Consider the following 17,886-nt stretch of genomic DNA (forward strand, 5'->3'; position numbering starts at 1 on the left):
CTCCAACTGCATGCCAAAAATCTGTACTGTACAGTCATTCCTAAACTATAACAACAGGTCAAATGTTAAAATGCTGTAAGTATAAATGACTTAGGTCCAGAATATAACTTCCCCAATATTTATTATGTAAATCTGCAGGTTTTGTTTATGGAAATGTATGGAACATTGTTATGTTAATTCAATATTTTAGGAAAAAAAACTATTATATGAAGGCATTTTTTTTTTCAGAATCGTCCTTGGAAATATCATGTATCATTATGTAATGCGATGCCATGCAAAATACCACAATGTAATGTATCTGTAGGGCAAACGTATGTTTCACAAAGATGACAATCAAGGCAGTTCCAGGAGATGTGAAGCGATGTGATCACAGCCAGTCTCTTTCTTGCAGTGCTTCAGAGAGAAATCGCAGTCTGACCTCGGAATGTTAAGAATGAAGCTGCAGTCACACACGTGGTTTCTGCTTAAAGCCCACCAGATGCATCTAACCAGTGTGAGCTGGGGCTGTATTTCATGCATCTTGCTTTGTGTGTGTGTGCTTGGGTGGATCTTGCAGACAGATGTTTTCAGGTAGCTAAACGTTTTATGATTGTACCACAGACAGGATGTTTTCAGATAGAGAGATTGGTTGCTCCACACTTGTGCCACAGAGCAATAAAAAGGTGTTTAAATAATGACTTAGTGTTCCATTCCACCATTGCAGACAGGTGGGTTCAGATAGGTGATCAGTGACCTTAGTAGAACTCACTGTGTGCACAGTTATTCACGCAGGTTCCATTTCTGATTGGCCTGGCCTTTGTCTGTGTGTGTTAATCCTGCCCTGACCTTGCTGTCTTTGTGAGAGACACTACAGGTCACAGGCTCTTTCATACTCACCTCTGCCTCTTTAGACAATAATGATTCTGAATGGGAAAGCACTGTCACTTCTCTGACACCATCCCCCCAATACTGTCCAACTGTGTGTTTCAGTATACTGTATATGTTTTTAAATAACAGTATATGTGCAATAAATGTAGGCTACTTCACTGTAACTGCAAAACAATAATAATGTCTATAAACAGTATTCCCCACAGTGACAGAGATCTGATTCCAAGAGACACACTGTAGGCCTGTCAATGAGTTTTTACGTGCAGTGTGAGGCGTCACAAGATACCATTCAATGAACACGTTTTTTTTTTTTTTCTTTCTCTTGTACAGGAACTTGGACTAGTGCCAGCCTGTAACCAAGGAGGAAGCGGGTCAGCCCTCAATCAACATATTCCACATTCCCTTTAAGAGTTTATATTCGCGGAGACTGTCCAACCGACCTGCTCCGCGCCCCACTTCTCGGTCCACACGACCACCTCTCTCGCGTAAAAGCCGCTTAATATTCCCCCGCTCCGGGCTTACGGGAAACCTCTCTTCGACTCCAGCCTCCGCGAGTCGTCAGCGCGCACACTCATTGTCACGGCGAACCTTCCTGAACCGAAGTGACGCATTCTTCCTCTCTGCAGCTTTGCGGGAACCGAGGGAACACGCACTTTTAATCGCTCTGCAAAAAATGTATGTATCAAAGGCATTTTTGCTTTTTAAAATTTGAGGACAATTTTCTTGAATCACGTGTCACAACGGTGGCGCATTAGCGGATATCGTACGAATACGCTTACCGTCGAAGCATTATGGTACATTTATGAATTACTAGCTATGGGGTTTTTTGAGAACGTGCTCCTTCGCTGGGCGTGATGCTTAAATGGTACATGATGCCAGTCTATTTAAAACCAAGATGAATCTAATCTAATGTACAAGATGGACCCCATGTGTGCGATTAAAGACTTTTAGCGTATATTATGCTTTAATTCGTCTTTTACATAAGGTAAATTATATAAGGTTAGCCTCTATATGGAGATAGAGAATGTCATTTGTATTTGTATGAGTGTTTATCTTGAGCTGTAGCCTAACTGACAGGTACCAACATCGCCGTGTCTCCTCGCTTTTGTTGAAAGTAAACGTGGATACTCTGCACAGGAATCGGCCATCTTTCCTCCATTTTACAGATGAACTTGACATTCCGCTTAGTTACATCACAGACAGGCCATTGCTCTACTAGGCAAGTATAATGACGGAATGTGAGACTTCCTACGTGCAACGTGCGACGGGTCTCATGGCAGCATTTTAATTGACTGTTGTGTTAATTCGGTCCCAAAGGAGGATGCAAAGCGCCTGTGGTTTTACTCGAAAGGAAATAAGTAGGCTACGTTGGGAGCACAATAAGAAATAGTATATTTTTTGGAGGCGGTCTCTATGCTAACTGCTACAGAGCGGCACTACATTAGGGACACTCCATTGACATTTCATTCACTTGAACAACTATTAACTATGAAGTTAGAGCGAATATAGACAATCAACCAAGCAAATGCGTCTCCTGCCTTTGGATTTGTGTTTTCAAGTCCAATTAATGTGTGATGTTCTAAATGTGTTGAGGCTATAGCAACTAACTTTTTTTATGATATGTGCCGAATTACCTGTCGCGAAATTTATAAACGGTTGCTTTATCGTTGTGATTTTTTTCATTAATAGATCAGGATATTTCTAAATGAAAAGCTGTGTATTATCATCGCTGTCGCTGTCTATCATCAACTGGGCCGATCGTTCGTGACCTTGGAAACGGATAACCTTCACGTCTCATCAGTTTGCTGTCACGTTGCGATTGGACGATATATACCCCGATTTCCGCCCGTATAATGTCAGGCAGTATTTTAAAATATTCGCTATGTCTCTCCCATTCGCTGGTTGCTGTACCCATTCCTGTTTCTTACTGACCTTGACTCTGGCCTTCTCTGTGTTCAGGACTTTAGAACCTGGGAGGGTTCTAATTTTAATATTCATTGTGTATGGTTTTTGTAATCCAAATCACATTAAGATTAAATTACAATAAAATAATACATTACATCGTATGGATGTATTATATAAACATTTTGTTTATACCTCTTTTAAAGACATCCTGATGAATCTGAAATGAGAATGAATGTAACATATACCAAGAGCTAAGTGTAGCACCCGGAGGAAGATAACCAGGATACGTTAACAATATAAACACGAGCATATTTATCTCTGTGTGTCTTACTGATATACAGGTCTGACTTGGCATTTTAAAATGTAAAGTGAAACCTCTGCATTCACGTGTCTTCCTGCAGACTGAAACATACTCTGCCACACCTCACACTGACTGGCAAAAAAATTTCATACTTTTTTCTGTTTTAATGTGTTTGTTTACTTGTTTAACCCTTTAATAAGGTATGTGCCCTGATATACAGTAGGCCTACACAATGGATAAATAAGAACTGATTTAAACAAGAAAACACCTCTGTTCTATACAGAATGAACTGGAGTTCAGTGATATCAGTAACCCTGTCAGCCCCAGACACTGACACCACATACAAGTGCTGCACATTGTACTAACCCTTCAGCAGACCATTCAGACATTAAAGCTGGTTAATTTGTCACTTTTGGTGTAGAATTTTTTGTTTTTGTCTGGTCACAACCTTATAACTCACCAAGTAAGGGGTATCTGTATTTTTCTGAAAGGGTCTGTGGGGTGTTCATAGTGTTATGGTGTACAAGAAAGAGATGGAACCAGAGCTGTACTATGAAGAGTCAGAAACTGCACTGCAGTGAAATCCTAACTCAGGATCCTGTAAGGACTGGCTGACAGGATGTGCCAGTTTTGTCAAATATTTATTTAACCATTATTTAAAGTTAGATACATCATTTAATCCTCTTCCTTACACCAAAGTCTTACTCAAAACATGGTAAGATATGGCTCTCTTGTGAAGTATAACATAATAGGACTGAATTCAAACTCATGTCCTGTCAGATGGTGACCTTTTTTAATTGGTAAAGAAAAAGACTGTTACACTGAAGCTGTTTGTGGTTAGCTAAGCAGGCCTAGCTAACTAGCTTGCCTGCAAGTGATCGCTAAAGTTAAATTATTAATTAAGCTTACATTATTTGGCTTTTCTGAAATGGCTTTTGCTGTTACAATAATCTCACAAAGAAACAGTTTATTAAATGTTTTTTATGAGTTTTTTAAATGTAGGCCTGTCTTGTGAAAAAATATGTTGGTAGAGAGGCCAGCATAATAGGATAGATATGCTTAAAGAAACAACTGGCAGCCATCTCACTATGAATACATACAGACATGAATGAACTGATGTACCAGTAGTGTGGACCCTTTCCACCATCACTGATCGTGGATCATAAGAAAAATTTTACACTAAATATTTAGGGTTAGGATTGAGGGGTGTGCAAGCTGATCTTAGATCTGTTGTCAAGGGCAAAAAGCACCCGAAGTGCACCCAGTACAGCAAACCAGTACATTCCCAGAAGTCTTGTCTTCGGCGGGTCCGGTGCCATATTAAAAATCTCTTGGAGTAGGTTAACAGAAACCTCCAGGTATAACTGTCATCATTGCAAATTGTGATCCCTTTATTTTATATTCCTGTGTTTTTGGCTGTCTTCTGTCAAAGTTTTATATTATTTAGACCTGAAATCAAAATGCTGCAGAAATGTGGTTGGAAGTAATGGCTTGGGGATGATGGAATGTTGTGAGAGTCACTGTACGTGCAACGCCCTTTAGCTGAAGTGATTGGAGAACATTATCATGCAGCACACACACAAGTAGCTCACAGGCTATCACTGTTATGGGGCCGGTGCCTAGCATTCCAAACACCAGTTGTTACTATGACACATAGTCAGACAGCAGGACAAATTTGATAATCAGAAAACTTGAAATGAGACAGGATTTGTTATGATTAATGTATTTCATTGACAGAGTAACATTACATAACTGCTCTACATAATCCGATATCAAAAGTAGTAATGAGCAGTGTAGCTAACCAGTACTCACATCACTCGCTTGAAGCTGTAGGTTTGGCGGAACACATCCAAACTTTTTTTTTTCTGGACTAAATTTCAAGTACAGAATTGGGAATTTGAATTTATAAACTCACTGTATAACTGTTTCATTTAGTTACTGCCTCTAAAAATGATTTTAGTAAATCGTAACTTTATTCCTCTATGTCTGTCTCACATAATATGTGAAAGATTGTGTCCATCAGCATATATGCAGTATTGAACAGGTGTTCCAACACTGACTCACAAGGATGTGTCAAAAGTAATACAGAGCTTTTGTCTATGACTTTTTTATTGAGTCCTGTTGTCCCCTTGGTGGATGCTGAAATATTCAGCCTAGCTGGAATTACCTGTTAAAGATGTAGCAGAAAGTCAAGTGCATAAAATTTTGTTGGTATATTAGAAAAACATATTCAATTAATTTTTAAGCATTAATTGAAATAAGATACATCCTCTGTCATTTTTTCATAAATAGCGTAAGGAGTGCTGCTGTCCTTGTGTCTGACCGAATGTGCCCGATTGTATTTGGTCATCATGTAATTGTTTTGTTCAGTTATCACAGCTGAACAAGGCTAGATATGGTCACTGATTGGGTAGGAAGTCTGCAAAGAAAAGAGTTTACTGATAGGTGTTGTGTCTGCAGACCAATAGGAGACATTTTAAGGAAGTGTTTTACAAATAAGAAACAAGATCGTTGATAGTTTGCCTGAATACCATTACAGTTTTCTAAATGTCAAAGTATTTTGAAAGATATGCTTTGCAAATGTAGTATATGGTCACATTTGCAGTAATTTTGTAATTTGAAAGTGAATAGTGAGGTGAACAGCTGTGCGTACCTTCCGCCCTACTTCTCCGTCTCTGTGACAGCAGTCAGGAGGTGTTTGGGACAGTGCTGCGCAGCCCATAAAAAACATGCATTTACCGCAGCACTGCGGCGACGTCAGCTTTGCTGGCTGGGTGTGCCCCCGCAGCAGGGGTGGTGGGTGGAGAAGCGGGGTGCTCCGTGTTCGGACCGCAGACGTTAAACGCCGGACCGTAGGCTGTGGACGGGATTGTACTGTGCTCCTCAGGGCCCTGTGCAGCCCGGGGAGGGGAGGAGGTGGATTAGAGTTTTGGCCGAGGGCTGATCAGAGTGACTGCTGCTGGCAGGAGAGGCTGGACGGAGGATTAGGGGGAGGGCGCGGGACGCGTACGCGGGCATGGTCCCGGCCGGGGATGGCGCCGTGCGTTCGCTGGCATAGGCGAACAGGAACACGCCCCCCCCTCTCCTGAGTCGTCTGCGAGGCGGCATCGAGGCAGGAGCACAGATACGCCAGCCGTCTCGCCGCCAGCCATGGTGATTACGTGGTGGTACCTGTATCTGGCACTGCGGCGCCTCTGCAGACAAAGCAAGTATCAGTGTCCTGTTTGTTTCTCCTGACGGCTCCTGGTCTCCGCTAGTGTCAGGTCGACACGGTCGTCCTCTCGGTCGTCCCTGGGATTTTGCATCTTGGTCCGTAGGTGTTTAATGTGGAGAATCAGTATGTTTGATAGCTGGAGCAGTTTGACCTTGGTCTGGAGGTATTTAATATGGAGAGCCGGCCTGCTCCTTGTTGCTGCATTTGGGGAGAGGCGCACGGCGAGGCCTAGAAGATGTTCAGCGTACTAGTCCCTGCTGCTCGCTCCAGTGAGTGTTGGAGCTGCCAGCTTTAGATCCGGCGGTTGTGGCAAACAGGGCCGAGGATTTGTTTGCAGTGCTCTGTCTGTCGTAGAAGTGTGTGTATATCTGTGTGCATGTGCATTAGTGTGGGGAGGAGGGAGGGAGAGAGAGCGCTGCTTTGTAACTATGTAGTGTGTGTATGTATTACAGCTGCTGTTGTTTGAGCTGTGTGTTTATTGGTTAGCACTGCTGTATGTTTGAGCTGTGTATTTATTTGTTAGCACTGCTGTCTGTTTGAGTTGTGTGTGGATGCAGGTGAGTGTGTATCTCTCTGTAGACTCTGTAACCAAGATATAGGTCTTTGTCGTAGCTCTTGGTTGCTGTTCTGTAGGCAGACTATTTAAAGAAGTCCTGCGGAAGTAAACTTAATCTTTAATCTCTGCTGTATCACCAGTTTTAAAGGAGCTGTGTGCTTATGTCCTTTATAATAATTATATGGCATATTGTTACATGCTAAGGTTGTCACAGGCTAAGTATTAAATGTTACCTAACTGGCACATTAATTTTAGTGTTTCATTTTGTAACTGTTATATTAAGATACAATAGCAAGAACAAACTTACTAGGTAGCTGAATTGTCCTGACTTCAGATGTACATTAACACCCTTGTATTGTTATTGGAGTCTGTCTGGCACTAATGGTGATATGAAACACCACTGAACAAATGAGAAAATGTGGATGGAGTTCTGGGTGCAGCACTATTGTCTCTTTTCCCTCTGAAATATCTCTATAACCTTTCCTGTGTTCAGCCTTGGCCTTCACCATTGCTAAGCCCTTGTAATAGTTTAGACTTTACTGCCACTTACTGCACTTTACATCAGCATGTGGTGGTTAAAATGTAATTGTTCATTGACATGCTGTGTTTTCTTGCTTTTGCAAGCGTGAGATGCTGGTCTCCACGGTGTGTCTGACGCCTGTGTCTCTTCCCCCCCCCAGCGTGGATCATGGCCTCTGTTATGCAGAAACTCATCACCCCCCTGGCCAGCGGCCCCGCTGAGCCCCCCAGGAACAAGGTGACTGTGGTGGGAGTGGGGCAGGTGGGCATGGCCTGCGCTGTCAGCATCCTCCTGCGGGTAAGAGCTCCCTACTGCTGGACCGGTACTACTTTAATGTTACTGCATTACAGTGGGCAATTACTGCATTACTGTTCCTGTATTACTGGAGGGCCATTACCGCATAATTGTTACTACTTTTGTCTGGGCAATTACTACATTACTGTTACTGCGTTATTAAGGAGCCATTACCGCATTACTCTTACTACATTACACTGAGCAATTACTGCTATTACTACTTTACTGATGGACCATTCCTATATTACTGTTACTATAATACTGCTCTTTTATTTTTGGAACACTATGGCACTTATTATTTCAGCATTAATGGAATATTATTCCTTTGTTGGTGGGTTATTACTACGAGTATTACTGTCAGGATATTGTTCTAACTTCTGCCTTTCTCGCTGTCTCTGTCTCTCCTTCTTTTTTGCTATATCTTGGCCCCCCTTCTCTCTCTGCAGGAGCTGGCTGATGAGATGGCCCTGGTTGATGTGATGGAGGACAAGCTGAAGGGAGAGATGATGGATCTGCAGCATGGCAGCCTCTTCCTCAAGACACCCACGATTGTGGCTGACAAAGGTGAGAAGGGCCCCTTTTAGCAGGGCAACGAAGAGCCAGCCTGGAGTCTCTCTGAGTTGGGCGGCGAGACCCCTGTTCCCTCATGTCCTGCCCCGTCTCCCATTGCCAGACTACTCCGTGACAGCCAACTCCCGCATCGTTGTGGTGACGGCCGGCGTGCGCCAGCAGGAGGGTGAGAGCCGGCTGAACCTGGTCCAGAGGAACGTCAACATCTTCAAGCACATCATTCCCCAGATCGTCAAGTACAGCCCCAACTGCACCCTCGTTGTGGTGTCCAACCCAGGTATACACGACACCCAACACACACACACACACATACGCATGCATACCGACATGCATTCTAGTATCCGAGAGCATTCTTACCCGAATTTTAATACTGAAATATGGGACCGAATACCTCTTGGTATTGTTCAAGCAGTAGCTTTTCAAACAGGTAGCCTTTAAGCTTTGATTTCTAAAACCATATCAGTTAGGAAAAGGAAGATATCTACACATGTACACATTTTAAATATTCATATCTAGTTATGTGTGCTCAGTATATTGGCACATGCTTCACACGTGCACCCTGAGGTACTTGCCAAATCGTGAATAGGACGAACTGTAACGCCCTTGTTAATTGTGTGCGTGTCCCTGCAGTGGATGTCCTGACCTACGTGACCTGGAAGCTGAGCGGCCTGCCCAAGCACCGCGTCATCGGCAGCGGCACCAACCTGGACTCCGCCCGCTTCCGCTACCTGATGGCTGAGAAGCTGGGCATACACTCCAGCAGCTTCAACGGCTGGATCCTGGGCGAACACGGAGACTCCAGCGGTGAGTGCGTGTGGATAGGTGTCTAATGTGATTGGATGTGCTATAAATGATTTGTTGAATAAATGGGTGGTTGGAGGAATGTTGGTTTTCATAAAATAGATTAAAGTAATAAGTTTTACTTTTGTTAGTTCTTCCCCTTGAACAAAACCTGGGCCTCCCTTAGTTCAATTAATTTGCCCTGTAACAATATATTGAAAAAAATTATCAGACTGAATTAAGTTGAATAATAATCTGCATTAAGAATTTCTTAAAGAAGCACACACAAAACTAATGTGAAGAGATACTTTCACTTAAATTTGATCAAAATAATACTCTACATGATAGTTATTTTTTGCCAGTCATTTTGCAAAGGACTTCTAGCAGACAGAAAATGTCATAAAGAAAGGACACAGCTAAGTGTGTCAGACAGTTCTGGGTATGCTTGACGCAGCTAAGTGTGTGTATACAAATGCATAAGGTCCTAGGTGCATCTGTCTGTGTAGAGCAGGAAAGCGTGAGATGCAGGCAGCTGTGTGATTGGCATATGAATGTGGAGGAGACGGGTGATCGTGATTGGTTCTCTTGTTTATCTAGTCCCTGTGTGGAGCGGTGCCAACGTGGCTGGAGTGAGCCTGCAGAAGCTGAACCCTGACATCGGCACTGATGCTGACAAGGAGAACTGGAAGGAGGCACACAAGATGGTGGTGGACAGGCAAGTTATTAATATGAAATTGTTGTAATATGATTGTTATTACAGGTCCTTTAAGGCTGTTACAGGTTCTATAATAATATATTTCTTATTTTTAAATCATTTTTAAATGATCTTTTATTTAATATTGCAGAATATAGAGTTAACACATTAAAACTGTAGTGGATTCTTACTGCATGTTAATGTAAATAATGTTACATTGCTTTGTGTAAAGACATTGAACATTTGGGAGACAAAGGTGTTTGTTTGCTCTCTGTTAACATATTTGATAGTATGGTTAGCTGTCTACAGCCATCTAATTATGGCCTACATTCGCTCTTGAATGGATATAATGTAGCACCGTACTAAGCATAATGTTATCACATTACTGGAGACGGTCAGGAGAGACTGATACAGTAAACAATCTAGCAAGCCAGATATGGTGCCAAGTTTGTATGGAAATATAAATCAGAAAATGACGCACTGAAGATGTAGAAACAGCAACACACTGATATGAGAGCTGTGGTCTGTATGATTATTAGGCTACGTAGTTTTTGCATCATTATTTTCAATGACCGACAAAGAGTAGTCAAGTACTGTATGTTATTCAAGTAATGAGGACATAAAAGCTTTCCGCTTCTGTCCTCTGGACACAGATTTAAAAGTTGTAAGAGCTCATGCAGGTGCAGCATTTGCAAGTAATCCTGACATGGAAGCAAAACGATGCAGCGAAGCAGGTTATCAGCCAGTATATCACTTTAAGAACAGTTTTAGGACCAGGCTGTAATAAATTTCTTGGAATTCCATTAGGCTAGTTAAACATTTCTGAGGTCTTGTGCTTTTTCAGGTTAATATGTTTGTGTGTGTTTGTGTCTGTGTTACAGTGCTTACGAGGTGATCAGGCTGAAGGGCTACACTAACTGGGCCATTGGTCTGAGTGTGGCTGACCTGACCGAGTCCCTCATTAAGAACCTCAACAGGATCCACCCTGTCTCCACCATGGTCAAGGTGGGCACAGCCACCCAGCACTGACAACCAAACATGTACAGTCTCATGGTCACAGTCACAATACCTCATTTATTTAGTTATCCATGGCAGTGGACCTTTTATATATTACCCATTTACACAGCAAGATATTTAGAGGGTTAGGGTTAGTCCAAGATATGAAAAGGCATATATCCACACACACGTGTGCACACACACAAAGATACTGACTTACGCGTACACACACACACACACATTTATGTGTATATAGGTCGCAATCATATGCATTTGGTATTGTCAGAGTTGTAGCATTAGCAGGCTGGTGAGTTCTTGCTCTGTGCTCACTTCCATTTGTCTCAGGTCTGTGTAGGAATCTGAGCGGAAGTTGATGCCATTGATATAAAGTCTTTCATTCCTTTTGAAACCCTCAGAACATTATATAGTGAGGGGGGAACAGGCTTCATGACCTGTCAGCCATCTGTGTGAGGTAAAGCGTGTGGCATCAGTGTTGATTGGCAGGTGTCATGTTTCTTGACAGGGCATGTACGGGATCAACGATGAGGTGTACCTGAGCCTGCCCTGCGTGCTGAACAACGGGGGCGTGGCCAGCGTGGTCAACATGACCCTGACTGACGAGGAGGTGGGCCAGCTGAGGAAGAGCGCCGAGACGCTGTGGGGCATCCAGAAGGACCTGAAGGACCTGTAGAGCTCTTACTGACCTGCGGGGGGCGCCTCACACTCCTGAACCTCCTCCGTCCCCCCTCCCCACTCTCTGACACCTCTCTCTCCTCCAGTTCCACACTCCTGTGCCCCACCTCAACCACCTGTACACTCCTCTACCTCCCTCCCTCATCTGCCTCCACACTCCTCCACCCCTCCCTCCTACACTTCTACACTCCCACACCTCCGCCTCATTTGAGGGGTAATTTTTTTGTTGTCGTGCCCCCAGTTGGAGATTTTAATTAGATCAGAATGTGGCCGTTTCTCATTTGCACTTAAGAACCATTCAGAATGACTCCCTGTGTGACATCCCACTCTCTGAATAATCTCTGTGTGACCTTATTTGGCATTATGAAAGAAGACCTTGAGTCTTTCTGTCTCTCTGTCAGGGTCACAGGGAAGGGACAGAGGAGGATTATGTGATGGGTCAGCCTACTTGATTTTTGTCAATCATACTGTAACTGTCAATCATGTTGTTCCTTGTGGTTAAAATGCTGTTAAAACAGTATCCATGAGTAAATAAAACGTTTAAACTCGAACTGTACATTTTGCTTTTTTCAGAATTCACACACTACCACTTCCGCTACAGATCAGTAATGGTGATGTTTTTTGTCCTTTTTGAAAGTTTTTTTCGGCAATTTTTATCACAGAACCATACGAATAGCGCCCTCTTCTGGTATGAATACCGACCTCCGTCAGTTAATTCAAGTCTGATGTTGAAATGGTAATTTATAAATGACAATATTGTTCTGCCTATACCGGTGTTTGGTTCATTATGAAATTCTTAGTGAATGGGCAATAACATCTACATATAATGAGCGAAAACCTATTATGCAAACTATGTTGCATGTTGTAAGTAATCTATGAGCCCGGAAATTCCATTTAATGAATGAAATAAAGCGTCGGTTATTGCAGAATCCAGTCTTCTCCCTCTTACCTCGATACTTTCCCCATTTGAAAATGGTACTTTCCCCATTTGAAAATGATTTTACAGTTTGGGTGCTTTTTCAGAGGTCAATAGCTGGGAAATATTTTCTTTCAGTGTTGTCCTTTTTTTCTTAAGTGACGTTTTTAACTTGACTTGGACTGTTTAACTCATTTCTCTTTTGACCCTATATTGGTTTCATTAACATACCAATTCATCAATGGCTCGGTTGATATTTGCTTGTGTAATATAGACTTTTCGAGTTATATAGACAAACCTCGTCGCATGAAGTTCTGTAATGTTGTGTAATATGCTTGATTTATTTTGCGGGCTGCTTTTTCGTTCGTTAATGTTTTCTTCCGCAACCCTCCCACACACAATTTTATAAATAGGTACAGTATTCATTACAGTCACCGAGAAAGAAACCTACGGGCACCTAGGGTCCAGTGCATCACTCTCACACCTCCTTTTGGTTGGTTTACTGGTCATAATGAAGGTCCATTCACTCGCCTACAACCATTTGCAATGCACAATGAAACACATAGGCTATACGAACTGACTCTAAAAATACAGACTTATGTTATATTTATTGAATGTTATTTGACAATATGTTAAAATGGGGGGAAAAGATCAGTAAAAAAGAAATTATACTTTTAGGTAGTTCTTGACGATTCACTGAACAACGTGTATACAGAATACAGGACATTTTAATAACTCTGTGACTTTCAACACATAATAGTATGGAGTTGTATAACAACAGAAATTAAAATATTTGTTCTGTTATCATAAACGTAAAACCTTGGATGGAAACTGCTTCTTCGGTCAGACGGGCACCTCTGGCTCTCGAAGGTACATTAGGTACGGGAGAAGCTTGCTGGTTGTGGGTCTTGTATTTTTGGCTTCAGACTGGTTACTCCAGTCGCGCTTTCCGAAGCGGAGTCCGAACGGGTTGATATTGAATTTATTCCGTGCGAATCGGAGTCGGCAGGACTCAATTTCACTGTCCTTCAGGAAGAAGCAGAGGTTCGGCTGGTCTGAGGAATTCGGACCTTTGACGTCTCTTGTCTCTTTGGAATGTCCCCGGACCCCGTCGAGCTCGCGTTCTGGGTGTACAGAACCTAAACCATGAATAGAGGGATAGTATTTTCTTCGTGTATATCAAAACGGCTTTATGTTCAACAGCATCGTGTAGAAACATTCGTAAACTTCGAAGCTTAACAATAGATCGCCTAAATGCCTTAAAAAAGGTCTAAAATTTGACCTTTCATTTGTTTCAACGACTCCAAATCCAGAATTCTGCAACTTAGATCACTCTCTACTCTCTGATACAGGTTTTAAAAACTTGTCAGTGTTATTCAAAGCTGTGTGAGTTAGATTCACATGAGTCGATATGATGCATGTAACTTCTTTCATGGCTACTACAACACCGAGGGAAATTAATTAATCATTTTAAAATACATTATTCTGCATAAAGGCATATAAAGCCTTACCTGAAATGTCCGTTCGCTCAGCAGGTGGAATGCCGTGCGGTGATCTCCCCATTGTTCCGTGATGGCAAACCATAGCAGCAGCCAACAGCAGCGCGAACGTACTCATACTAGTAGAACTTTTTCGCATGCAATAAAAACTGCGTCTGCTACGCACCTTCGAATGACCAAGTGCTCCTGGTTACCTGTGATAGCGAAGGTGAACAGCTCACACCATTTATATGCTTCCATGCCCTGCTTTGACCTTAAATTGCTTGTGCGTTAGCGAATGAGGTGTTCGTGCGTTTTCAACAACTGGAGAGCTATCCGTTCTTTACAGGAGCGGGAAGGCACTATATAAAATAAAGGAAATTATATATTGGGGCGATATGGCTCATTGAGCTTGATGTACAATGCTGTACAAACACTGAAACCAGTTACTTTTTATTTTAACATGTAGTTGTTAACAACTAGGCTTAATATAATCTACATGAAGTTAATGTAATCGCGTAAGCAAGGGTATTGAGCAGCAGAATTCACAATTTTAATAGGCAGTATATGAACATGGCTTTAAAACGCATGTGTATGTGCATGACTTGATGTTTGTGTGTTTTAGGTTACCGTAGATTTTACTACAAACTGAATTGAAGCTGCAACAGAGCAGTGGCGTTGCAACATCTGTGTCAGGTGTGATTAAAGACATCTGACAAAATCCCAAGCAAACCTGAAACTCATGGAGTAAGAGTATGTCTCTGAGGCGAAGAAAAAATGTTTTGGGTCGGAGATCCTCTTTTAACACAGATGCTTATTATCCAGTATGTGTATAATTAATATAGCAGCTACAACACCGTAACAATCACAGCAACTACTGGGTCTTCCATCGCAGCTAGTAAGAAAGCCTTTCAAGCTTGTGGTCCGATATTAACGCTTCATACTCAATGTCTGAGTTCAAATATTGAAGCAACACCAGCGTTCAGCGCTTGAATGCGTACAACTCTAAGCAGATATTAACAAATGCATGCAGCAAAAAAATTAACTATATACAGATAATTGTTGAAATGGAATGGGTGGGATGAATTAAAAACTCTACCTTTGGACATGTGTCCACCAATAAAGATAGTAAGAAACACTCTAATTAAATACACAGCTGTATATGAAACTGCCAATGACTCAGCTGACGAACGCAACTTGCCACTTGTGCATTCATGAATATGGTATATTATCACATAAAATTATTATCGTTTTGAATGCTGTCAAGAAATAAACCTGAAATTTTCAGTGTCACGTACAGAAAAACGTGCAAGTTGATCACGGCACGGTGCACGTAACTGACCTCTTTTTAGATTGTGTGGATACTGGTATAAATGCAACACAATTAACCTTTTAGTCCTTTGAAGCGGTCTCATTTTGAGAGCTACTATTTTTTTTTTTTTTTTTTTTTTTTAGTATTAATGACAACTTTTAAATAAAGCGGAAACCCTCTGGAGCTGGGGCGCCTGAAAGAGAGCCTTTGTTATCATGTGACCGATTTCACTCTTCAGTTGAAAGGACCCTCTCAATTGTGTTACAATTTCCGTCGTGCTCGGCTTTAACAGCGTCGTGCTCGGCTTTAACAGTTCGTAAAAATATCAGAATAAATGTATTTATTTTTATGAGTTATACCACCACTCAACAATTGTACATGGCGTGCGAAAGACTTCCATGACATTTTTCTGGACCCTTTTCACGTATACTGACCGTTCGATGGAAGAGCGTTCTCTGACTGCAAGGCATGCTGAAATGTATTTATGTTCCCAGTAATTACATTTTATTAGTCAAACAGTGAATGGATATCAGGTGTACATGGTTAACATTGATTATATTAAGGCTGTAGGCTCTTAAGGTTCCTCGTATTAGCAAAAACAGAAACGCTGCATGTGTCAGAATGTTGTGAACATAATATGGATGCTGTTTATTATGCTCTATTTACACATTACACAATTTCCTGATTATTTATTTTTATTCGCATACCCCCAATTCTGGTTGGCGACTTGTTGCACTTACTGGCGTCAGTGTGGTACAAGGTACCATATATAAAGACTCCGAATCATTTTGGACTCATATATGTGTAATATGACACTCAACGGTGATAAATGTCGGTTAAGTGAAGAATTAGAATTTAGAATTTTATTAGGCCTATAATTCGTATTCCTGCCTTGGGCTGAACTCACCGTGGATGTCAGAATTATCAGTACAAATGTACAAGGAATTTCTCTTGGTGCAGGTGTCAACATTAAAAACATAAATGTAAACAGAACTACACAATACAATACATTAATAAAATACAATACCATTAAAGAAACTGTGCAATGTCATTGTTTATGTACATTTGTGCAATAGGTTTACAGTTTTACAGTTTCATTGTGGGATCTATGGGATGGACAATTAAAGGGCAAGTGTGCAGGGGGTGGATATGGGAAAGGTCCTTATTTGAAAGGATTACAGCCTGCGGAAAGAAGCTGTTCAGGTGATGTATAGTCCTAGTCTTTATGGATCTCACTCTGCATTTAAAGGGTAGTCGCTGGAAGAGAGAGTGGCCAGGATGTGAGGGATCAGCCATAATTTTCCCCACCCTCTTCCTCATCCTGGTCGAGTACAGGTCTGTGGGGGGGAGTTGATGGCCAATGATCTTCTCTGTACATGGCACAATGTCCTGCAGCTTCCGCTTAGAGTGTGAAGATGCCAAACCGAACCAGACGGAAATGGAGGATGTCATCACTGATTCAGTTAGGGCTGTACAGAATTGGACCAGTAGCTCTTGTATTTTTTGAGCTGTCGCAGGCAGTACATACGCTGGTATGCTTTCTTGATTATTGTGATGATGTTTTTTGTGTGTTCAGCTCCAGGTTGTTAGCGTCACACCATGACACCAGACTTTTTGCTTCCTCCCAATATGTGGACTCATCACCATAAGACATTTGACAGATTCACTGTTAGAAGTGCAGTCATTGGTGTAGAGTGAGTGGGGCAATGGGGAGAGCACACATCCTTGAGGAGCACCAGTGCTGAGGAAGAGGGGGTCACAGAGATACTCAGAAATTAATCTGGTTAATTTAGTTAAAGACGTTGATTGCACCACTGAACTGTAGGCCACACAGCGCGGTATGTCGCGAGGTGACACTCAAATTCAAGTAAGTCATACAGTTGCATTGTATTTAACAAGGGATTTTCATAAAACATGAAATGAAATGAAATGTCATGAGTACAGCAATCCACAAGATGGCGATAGCTGATCATTGTTCCTATGAAAACTTCCACTTGCGTGCGCTCCTTCTAGTAATTTGGAACAATTTGCATTTTCGTCTCCCTCTGATCTCACGAATACAACACTGAAAAGATTGCGCTCAGTTTTCATTCAGTTTTTGTCAACAACAGGGTCATGATAAGAGGTTAAGCTTTGGTACACACACATGAATGACGTTAGGTCCCTGCCTCGGCCTTTATAAATAAACCGCCCACATTTTACACGTGTAAACACGCAGTAGTGCGTCATTATCAGAAGCAGGGATGCGTTACTCTTGTGATTTGTGTTTACGTTTCGTTATTCGTGCCATTTCACACCAATAGTAAGACCAATGTACTATGCGCTACAAGCCAGTGGTTACTTTGGATGTGACCCAGTCGAACGCAGGCCCTCTTTCTAGGAGAGATCAGTAAGCTACCAATTGAAACAGAATGTATTCTCTTCAAGCCTGCGTTTTCCTTCTCCCAAAATCTTCCCGCAAAACGCAACGAAACGTACCCTGGCTATTGGGCCCTTACCTGTAAATGCCAGACACTGTGAAAGGACTTCTCCTAAGCATGTATTCCCATGGCGTTATATAACAAAGCTGAAATACAGCCACCATGGTTATCTTTGTCCAGTATTGAATATTGGTGTCGTCATTTAATTCTAATACTAATAATGTGCGAATTGTTCATCTCACATTCTCAGAATATTTCCATGAAACTCTCATGCATCTAAAAAGAAATGTTTGGCAGAGACATATTTGGAGAACCTATAATACTCTGAAATCCATGGGACTGGAGCCACAGCAGTTCTTTGCCCCTCCAC

At 41.9% G+C, this 17,886-nt stretch overlaps 2 protein-coding genes across 3 annotated transcripts; one reads left to right on the forward strand and one right to left on the reverse strand.

Moving 5' to 3' along the window:
* Positions 1–1,201: 1,201 nt before the first annotated feature.
* ldhba (lactate dehydrogenase Ba) lies at positions 1,202–11,941 on the forward strand. 2 transcript variants are annotated; one of them, XM_036517637.1, is made up of 8 exons: positions 1,202–1,542; positions 7,524–7,660; positions 8,104–8,221; positions 8,331–8,504; positions 8,858–9,031; positions 9,605–9,722; positions 10,583–10,706; positions 11,221–11,941. In XM_036517637.1, the coding sequence occupies exons 2-8, from the start codon at positions 7,532–7,534 to the stop codon at positions 11,386–11,388; spliced, it is 1,005 nt and encodes a 334-aa protein (XP_036373530.1). In that variant the 5' UTR covers positions 1,202–1,542; positions 7,524–7,531; the 3' UTR covers positions 11,389–11,941. The 2 variants fall into 2 exon arrangements, with proteins under 2 accessions (XP_036373530.1, XP_036373531.1); XM_036517638.1 differs by lacking the exon at positions 1,202–1,542 and adding an exon at positions 6,200–6,278.
* Positions 11,942–13,149: 1,208 nt separating this feature from the next.
* On the reverse strand, positions 13,150–13,923 carry kiss2 (kisspeptin 2). Its single transcript, XM_036518473.1, has 2 exons — positions 13,818–13,923; positions 13,150–13,445 (listed from the first exon to the last, which is right to left on the reverse strand). The coding sequence occupies exons 1-2, from the start codon at positions 13,921–13,923 to the stop codon at positions 13,150–13,152; spliced, it is 402 nt and encodes a 133-aa protein (XP_036374366.1).
* Between the last annotated feature and the right edge of the window lie 3,963 nt (positions 13,924–17,886).

Source organism: Megalops cyprinoides, chromosome 23, assembly GCF_013368585.1.
Source record: "Megalops cyprinoides isolate fMegCyp1 chromosome 23, fMegCyp1.pri, whole genome shotgun sequence".
Lineage (NCBI taxonomy): Eukaryota > Metazoa > Chordata > Actinopteri > Elopiformes > Megalopidae > Megalops > Megalops cyprinoides.

What these genes read in the sequence shown, in the direction of transcription:
- ldhba (XM_036517638.1), top strand. Translation starts at nt 6,224, where the DNA reads ATGGTGATTACGTGGTGGTACCTGTATCTGGCACTGCGGCGCCTCTGC. An exon ending in GCGGCGCCTCTGCAGACAAA is followed by an intron (nt 6,279 to 7,523) that starts GCAAGTATCAGT and finishes TCCCCCCCCCAG; the next exon opens with CGTGGATCATGGCCTCTGTT. An exon ending in CTGTCAGCATCCTCCTGCGG is followed by an intron (nt 7,661 to 8,103) that starts GTAAGAGCTCCC and finishes CTCTCTCTGCAG; the next exon opens with GAGCTGGCTGATGAGATGGC.
- kiss2 (XM_036518473.1), bottom strand. Translation starts at nt 13,923, where the DNA reads ATGAGTACGTTCGCGCTGCTGTTGGCTGCTGCTATGGTTTGCCATCAC. An exon ending in TGAGCGAACGGACATTTCAG is followed by an intron (nt 13,446 to 13,817) that starts GTAAGGCTTTAT and finishes TTCATGGTTTAG; the next exon opens with GTTCTGTACACCCAGAACGC.